At 44.8% G+C, this 8,986-nt stretch overlaps 1 protein-coding gene across 6 annotated transcripts in view; it reads left to right on the top strand.

Annotated features, from left to right (window-relative positions):
* Positions 1-5,408, top strand: part of LOC110508175 (oxysterol-binding protein-related protein 1) — a 39,019-nt gene extending 33,611 nt beyond the window's left edge. For all 6 annotated transcript variants that reach the window (XM_036966630.2, XM_090225540.1, XM_090225541.1 and 3 more), the window contains 4 exons: positions 1,792-1,908; positions 2,338-2,461; positions 2,595-2,685; positions 4,062-5,408. In XM_036966630.2, the coding sequence (XP_036822525.2) occupies positions 1,792-1,908; positions 2,338-2,461; positions 2,595-2,685; positions 4,062-4,164 (435 nt within the window). In that variant the 3' untranslated portion in view covers positions 4,165-5,408. The remainder of the gene's footprint in view (positions 1-1,791; positions 1,909-2,337; positions 2,462-2,594; positions 2,686-4,061) is intronic.
* The last annotated feature ends 3,578 nt before the right edge of the window (positions 5,409-8,986 follow it).

The raw sequence follows: 8,986 nt of genomic DNA on the forward strand, positions 1-8,986 counted from the left end.
TCATGATTGTGTCCCACTTGTTGTTGATTCTTCACAAAAAAATACAGTTTTATATCTTTATGTTTGAAACCTGAAATGTGGCAAAAGGTCGCAAAGTTCAAGGGGGCCGAATACTTTCGCAAGGCACTGTATATTTGTAAACAACAGCTGGTGCACGATATCTAATCTGAGCATAATTCTATCCTCCTAATTCTATGTTTCAAGCAGACCACCATAGTCCCTGTGCCCAAGAACACTAAGGTAACTTGCCTAAATGACTACCGACACATAGCACTCATGCCTGTAGCCATGAAGTGCTTTGAAAGGCTGGTCATGGGTCACATCAACACCATTATCCCAGAAACACTAGACCCACTCCAATTTGCATACCTCCAACAGATACTCCACACTGCCGTTTCACACCTGGACAAAAGGAACACCTATGTGAGAATACTGTTCATTGACTACAGCTCAGCCTTCAATACCATAGTGCCCTCAAAGCTCATCATTAAGCTAAGGACCCTGGGACTAAACACCTCCCTCTGCAACTGGATACAGGACTTCCTGACGGGCCACCGCCAGGTGGTGAGAGTAGGTAGCAACACATCTGCCACGCTGATCCTCAACACTGGAGCTCCCCAGGGGTGTGTGCTCAGTCCCCTCCTGTACTCCCTGTTCACTCATGATTGCACGACAACATCATTCAATTTGCCAATGACACAACAGTGGTAGGCCTGATCACCGACAACAACGAGACAGCCTATAGGGAGGAGGTCAGAGACCTGTCCATGTAGTGCCAGGACAACAACCTCTCCCTCAACGTGATCAAGACAAAGGAGAAGATTGTGGACTACAGGAAAAGGAGGACCGAGCACGCCCCCATTCTCATCGACGGGGCTGCAGTGGAGCAGGTTGAGAGCTTTCAGTTCCTTGGCGTCCACATCACCAACAAACTAACATCGTCCAAGCACACCAAGACAGTTGTGAAGAGGGCACAACAAAACCTATTCCCCCTCAGGAGACTGAAAAGATTTGTCATGGGTCCTCAGATCTTCAAAAGGTTCTACAGCTGCACCATCAAGAGCATCCTGACGGGGTGCATCACTGCCTGGTATGGCAACTGCTTAGCCTCTGACACCAAGGCACTACAGAAGGTAGTGCGTACAGCCCAGTACATCACTGAGGCCAAGCTTCCTGCCATCCAGGACCTCTATACCAGGCCGTGTCAGAGGAAGGCCCTAAAAATTGTCAAAGACGCCAGCCACCCTAGTCATAGACTGTTCTCGCTGCTACCGCACGGCAAGCAGTACCGGAGCGCCAAGTCCAGGTCCAAGAGGCTTCTAAACAGCTTCTACCCCCAAGCCATAAGACTCCTGAACATCTAATCAAATGGCTACCCAGACTATTTGCATTGCCCTTCTCTTACGCTGCTCTCTGTTATTATCTATGCATAGTCACTTTAATAACTCTACCTACATGTACATATCACCTCAATTACATTGACTAACCGGCGACCCCATACATTGACTCTGTACTGGTACCCCCAGTATATAGTCTCACTATTGTTATTTTACTGCTGCTCTTTAATTATTTGTTACTTTTCCTTTTTTTTGGGGGCGGGGGGGGGTGTATTTTCCTTAACTGCATTGTTGCACCTGTTGTATTCGGTGCATGTGACAAATAACATTTGATTTGATTTATTTTATCTACCATTACACTCGTTTTGGAGTGAGGACCCTTGATATGACGCAAGTAGCTATTGTAGTTGCATACCTGTTTGAAGGTTGCGTGTCCCCCTGTCTGTCCCTCCAGACCAGTGTAGACGAAGAGCCAGAGGAGATGCCCCTGCCTGATGGAGACACGGTCCAGGTCATCCCAGGAAGTGAGCTCATCTGGAGGATAGTCCCCCGACCAGACAACTCTGCAGAGGTGAGAGGGGAGGAGGCATGGGGTCGAGGGGAGGCATGGGGTCGAGGGGAGGCATGGGGTCGAGGGGAGGCATGGGGTCGAGGGGAGGCATGGGGTCGGGGGGAGGCATGGGGTCGAGGGGAGGCAGGGGGTCGAGGGGAGGCAGGGGGTCGAGGGGAGGCAGGGGGTCGAGGGGAGGCAGGGGGTCGAGGGGAGAGGTGAGGCGAGGGCGGAAGGGGAGGAATGCAGGTCTGGAGGATAGCTCCCCGACCAGACAACTGCAGGGATCACAGGGATGAGAGAGTACTGTATTGGAGGAATTATTAAGAGGCAGAAATCTGGGATTTACTGTTGACATTTTTAGCCTTCTGGAGTGATTGAACTGGTTGTCAGTCATTGATTTGTAGGCCCTTCCCTCTCTCTCTCTCTCTCTCTCTCTCTCTTTGGTAGTTCTACGCCTTCTCCACGTTTGCCATGCAGCTGAATGAGCTGGAGGGGGGCATGAAGGGGGTCCTGCCCCCTACAGACTGTCGGCTCAGACCTGACATCAGAGCCATGGAGAAAGGAGACATAGGTATGGTGATATAGTTATATAGAGGCATTGTGTTTTTGTCAATGATCCACATCTGGTGTCCAGCAAATTCAACGAGCATTTTGTCAATGAATCTAAATATTTTGATACATTGAAATATTTCTGTGTTTCTCAGATTTGGCAAGTGCAGAGAAGAAGAGGGTAGAGGAGAAACAAAGACTGGCCCGGAAAAATCGCTCCAAATCAACAGAGGAATGGAAAACAAGGTGAGTGATTGGGTCTTCTCTCTTCCCCCATGGAACTCCCCTCTGGTTCTGCTGTGCTGAACAATTAGTGCTTTTTGAGGTCGGTTCGGTTTCCATTCGATTATTTAAAAATAATCACGGCTTACAATTTCGGGTTTCGATTATAATTTATTTGACAAAAAATGCACTATGCATTATGTGGGTTGAATGCTGTAACACAGAATAAACAATTAACAAGTCCCATCATTGACTTTAATAAAACATTTCAGTTGTTGTGTATATTACGTTACATAGATAGTTTTATTTGATGACTATTATTTCATTCCAAGTCTTCATCTCATCTCTATAGAGCTGCTATCTGACAAAATCACTGTTTTATTAATGCTTCAAAGTACATTAAATAAGGCATACTGTTATGACTGCTGAAAACCAACTATCAATCACTTAGATCATGTACAGTATTTTCAGGTAGAGAAGCAACTGCTCGCTGTCCCTCTCGATCTTGCGTTCTTCTGTCTCTTCTCTCTCCGTTTCTGCCCCACACTAACCTAACATAGCAGGCGTAGAAAAAACCCGCAGACCCACAAGTAGGCGCGCAATGGATTATGGTCATTGTAGTTAATTACCACATTTTCTGTGCTAAACTATATAGAATATTGGCCTGTTGGAAACTACAACTCTTTACTACATCGCACAGTTCAGACTTGATCTTATTTATCTCCAGAGAAACTGAGCAAAAATTTTACCAAGTGGAATTCAAATAATTGAACAGATGTTGGTTAAATCATTGAAAAATAACACAAAAGAACAACATTTCAGTTAATCGCTCAACACTACTCTCATTGGATGTATGCTAGCGCTTATGCTAGATCTGCTTTGCTAATTGTCACCCATTTGTGTCATCCTGTGCTATGTTATGCTCTTCCCCTGTGTTGTCATTGAGAAGGAACCCAGCTCTTGGCCCCAGGTTTGGCTCTGCTTGTCTGCTGTGGCTTTTGGTTGTGGTTCACTGTTTGAGTGCTGCCCTATACCGGCTTCCTCAAGACCGCTTTGGAACTGCAGCAAATGCATTGATTCAAACACTGATCATACGCCTGTACAACCTGAGTACAGTTGACTCCTGATAAGTACATATCGAAAAAGCTAAAATAATTGCAGTGAAATTCACCTTACCTGGATATTTTCATGCTATAGTTTGCATGAATTCACGAAAGACCTAAGCTATATAGAGAAAAATAACATTTTCAATGGAATCTTGGTTTGTATCAGGAGTCAACTGTACTGTGTTCTGTTTGTGTGGCTTTGTATTTATCACAATCATGTCATGCCTGTGTCTGGATACATCTGTGCCTGAACACTAATTTCTATGTTTGTCTGACTCGGTTCCTCTCATATAGGTGGTTCCACCAAGGCTCCAACCCCCACATCAAAGCTCAGGACTGGCTTTACTCCAATGGCTACTGGGAGCGGAACTACTCCCTGCTGCCTGATATTTACTGACCTACAAGACACACATCTCTATCTGTACTCATCTCAACTGTCTCTGCTGTTTTTCATATTCAGGTTGGCACTTCAAGTCCCTAACCTGCTCTGGTCCTATATATGGTAAGGCTATTATTGGGAATTGACTGACGGCAAAGGCAACAACCATTCAGTAGTCCCCAAATGTTATCTCTTATCGCAGCCTATGTCTCACTCAAAGCACAAGGGTGAAGTCCTCATGAGCATGTAAGCTATGGTCATTGACTAGTGTATAGAATGACAATAAAACTATAGGGTGTAACCTGCCTTTCATTTTAACGAATGGGAGTGTTTTGAACGGCGTGAATTGAATGCAGTATGTCTCCAGAAATGTTTCTTCTCAAAAAGACGTTGCGCTCAGTGCAATTACTTAAGAATGTGTGCAGCTACATTATCCTTCTGATACAGTATCAATTTGTGGAAAAATAGAGCTTTCAAATAGTGTGTGAAATAGGCGTGTTCCAACTTCCTGCGGTCTCTGCTATAGGCTACCAAACTAAGCTGTCATAATGACACATTTTATCTGCTTCAACCTCTAACTATGCCTGGGAAGATTATACATGTTTGTACATATTATTGGATAGAGGTCTTCCGTTCTTCTGTGCTGTAATACAATGGAGTTCTTTATGAATTGAAGATGTATAGAGGAGAATAACTACTGTACTTAGTAAGGCTTTCTTCAATGACACTTGAGAGAACTTATTTAATCCAAGTTTGACCACTTGGCTCTATATGAAGATATCTTTATCTGTATGCAAAAGTTTCCTCTATAGTAAAAATGTCATTCAGGATATTCTGAGAGGTAGCCCTCACACACTGAATACACATACTGCACATGCACCACTTTGACTATGCAAGCATTAGCTGCACTACACCCACAGAGGCACAGTAAGGCTGTCCAAATGACACCCTATTTCCTACATAGCACACTACTTTTGACTTGAGCCCTATGGGGGAATAGGGTGCCATGTGGGAGACGGACACTGTTCAACACACTCATGCACGGCATAATATTCATCTCCCTGGTTGTGAACAGCTGCTGCTGTAACCTCTTTAAATTGGTAGGTAGGTAGGATTATCATGTAATACATGACAGTACAGTAGACTGGGCCTGTCGCCCCCTCTGAATGCACGTTTTTTCCTAGAGGCTACTCTCCCTTTGTGTATAGCACATTACAGAATAAAGATAATTTCTATTGTTGCTAAATAAAAACGTAATGTTACCTTGGGTGTTTGTGTCCAGTTTCTTATTGCCACCACCCTCACTCACTGTGCATCCTTGTAGCATTATGTAAGTTGTGGACTGGAGGTAGGCCTAGTGATTCCTCATGTGGGTAAGGCTAGGGTGGAGGTGTGTCTCTTTGTTAACAGCAGCTGGTGCGCAATCTCTAATGTTAAGCAACTTGATCCTGGACTTCCTGACATGCCGTCCCCAGGTGGTGAGGGGTAGGCAACAGCACATCCACCAAGCTGACCCTCAACACGAGGGGCCCTCGTGAGTGCTTGCTCAGTCCCCTCCTGTACTCCCTGTTCACTCACCTGATCACCAACGATGATGAGACAGCCTATAGGGAGGAGGTCAGTGACCTGGTAGCGTGGTGCCAGGACAACAACCTTACCCTCAATGTCAGCAAGACAAAGGTGCTGATCATGGACTACAGGAAACGGAGGGCAGAGTATACCTCTATCCACATCGACGGTGCTGTAGTGGAGCAAGTCGAGACTTTAGAGTTCCTCGGTGTCCACACACACCAACACAGTCGTGAAGAAGGCACAACAACGTCTCTTCGCCTTCAGGAGCCTGAAAAAATTTGCCATGGTCCCTCAGAAAATCTACAAGTTCTACAGCTGCACCACTGAGAGCATCTTGACTGGCTACATCACCGCTTGGTATGGGAACTGCTTGGCATCTGACCGCAAGGCATAAAAGAGGGTAGTGTGTACGGTGCACCATTTTATTCTAAAATGGATTAAATATATATATGGATATATCTCAGTAATCTTCACACAATACCCCATAATGACAAAGCAAAAACGTTTTTTTTTTTTTACATTTTGCAAACGTATTAAAAATTCATACTTATTTACATAAGTATTCAGACCCTTTGCTATGAGACTTGAAATTGAGCTCAGGTGCATCCTGTTTCCATTGATCATCCTTGAGCTGTTTCTACAACTTGATTGGAGTCCACCTGTGGGAAATTAAATTGACTGGACATGATATGGAAGCCATTCAGTAAAAGCCACATGACAGCCCGCTTGGAGTTTGCCAAAAGGCACATAGACCATGAGAAACAAGATTCTCTGATCTGATGAAACCAAGATTGAACTCTTTTGCCTGAATGCCCAATGTCACGTCTGGAGGAAACCTGGCACCATCCCTATGGTGATGTATGGTGGTGGCAGCATCATGCTGTGGGGATGTTTTTCAGTGGCAGGGACTGGGAGACAAGTCTGGATCGAGGGAAAGATGAACAGTGCAAAGTACAGAGAGATCCTTGATGAAAACCTGCTCAGGACCTCAGACTGGGATGAAGGTTCACCTTCTAACAGGACAACCACCCTAAGCAGACTGCCAAGACAAGGCAGGAGTGGCTCTAAGACAAGTCTGTGAATGTCCTTGAGTGGTCCAACCAGAGCCCGGACTTGAAGCCGATCTAACATCTCTGGAGAGACTTGAAAATAGCTGTGCAATGACGCTCCCCCATCCAACCTAACAGAGCATGAGAGGATCTGCTGAGAAGAATGGGATAATCTCTCCAAATACAGGTGTGCCAAGCTTGTATCGACATACCCAAGAAGACTCAAGGCTGTAATCGCTGTCAAAGGTGCTTCAACAAAGTACTAAGTAAAGGGTCTGAACCTATGTAAATGTGAAATGTTTTTAGTTTTTTAAATAAATGAGCTAAAATGTCAACATTTTTGCTTTGTCATTATGGGATATTGTGTATAGACTGAGGGAAAAAACAATGTAATCCATTTTGGAATAAGACTGTAACCTGGAAAAAGTTGAGGGATCTGAATCCTTTCCGAATCCACTGTATATACTTCCTCAACTACCTCGTACCCCTGCACATCGACTTGGTACTACTGGTACCTTGACTGTATAGCCAAGTTATTGTTACTCATTGTTTATTTTTCCCTTGTTATCTTTCTAAAATAAATTATAGAAAGATAACAAGGAAAAATGCATTGTTGGAAAGGGCTCGTAAGTAAGCATTTCACTGTTATTCTATACCTGTTGTTTACGAAGCATGTGACACACATTTGATTTGAATGTCCTTAATTTCTCAGCTTCAGATCAGCCTAACTGCTCACTTAAAACACGTTTTTCTGTTTGTTTAATACGTGAAGAGGGAGAACATTTGTTATGATATGAAGAGGGAGAACATTTGTTATGATATGAAGAGGGAGAACATTTGTTATGAAGAGGGAGAACATTTGTTATGATATGAAGAGGGAGAACATTTGTTATGATATGAAGAGGGAGAACATTTGTTATGATATGCAAATGTATTTATTGATGCTCACTAGACCAGGGTTTCCCAAACTCAGTTTTGCCCTGCACAGCTGATTCAAATAATCAAAACTTGTTGGTTATTTGAATCAGCTTAGTAGTGTTCGGGCAAAAACCGAGTTTGAGAAACCCTGTACCAAACAGTCCCCTACCAATTAAATGTGGCACTAGTTGGCTGCCTCCTGTCTCCTTCCTGTTCCTCTTCCTCTGTGGTGAAAATGTGCATGAGAGCAGGAGAGTAAACAGTGTTCCCTTCATCACTGATGACCTGAAAGAACTGGTCCTGACCGCCCTGACCAGATCCTCTGCTCACCGTCTCCATGGGAACGGAGAATGACAGGTACCCCGGGGGGTCACCTGCCCGGACCGCAGCAGACCTCGACCTGGTCTGCACCGCGGTCGGAATGCTACGAACGATCTTGCCTGGGGACACAGGAAGAAGTTGGGGATGCATGAAGAAGTTGGGGATGTTGATCTCCTGGTTGTGGACGGTTGGAGGCTGGGGTAGAGAAGGAGGAGGTAGGGTGGAGGACTGTGCCCTGTGTATGAAGGCCCTTCTTGGGCTCATTAGGAAGGGTGGTGGCTGGGGCTGTTGTCTGGGTTGGCCATTCCAGGACTGGGCGTCAGATTTCTGAGGGGAAGGGGACCTCTCAGCCAGTAACACATGTCCAGCCCCAAAGTTGCGAATATAAGCACTACCATTGTAAGGAGGCTGGGAGATAACTTTAGCGGACAGTGTGCCCTCCTCTGTCTCATTGGCCAAGTGGTAAAGTGTCCAGACCTGATTGGTGTAATTTTCACGTGCAGGCTGAGCATCAGGAGTGACGCGTCCTGCGCCAATAGGAACGCTCTGTGAGGGCGCGCCATGATAATCTAATATGAGAATAGAATGCAACATCAAAAGTGAACATCCTAATTTCCACAAATATATTGGAGGGGGAAAAAATCCCCTAATAACTTCAATGCACACACAATGATTGAACAATTATTAAAGATGAATTATTGTATTCTGAGGATAAATTTACCTCGACTAGTCTGCACACCCTGTGAACGTGTGTTTTGAGTTCTCGTGTTTTGAGGCCCAACAACGTTGGCTGGAGATGCTCCTAGATAAACTTCAAGTCCCAGGGTCCCCTGCTGCACTTCTATAGGGTAGGCACTCACCTCTTCACAAAGGCGGATTGCAGTTTGTGAAACCTGTGTGCTGTTGTCCAATACTGCTATGCGATTAGGAAGATAAATGTTTAGAAAATAGTCTGGTTTCTGTTAATAATATTTCAGAAA

The sequence above is a fragment of the Oncorhynchus mykiss genome, chromosome 28 (genome assembly GCF_057628025.1).
Source record: "Oncorhynchus mykiss isolate SJ-2025 chromosome 28, ASM5762802v1, whole genome shotgun sequence".
NCBI lineage: Eukaryota > Metazoa > Chordata > Actinopteri > Salmoniformes > Salmonidae > Oncorhynchus > Oncorhynchus mykiss.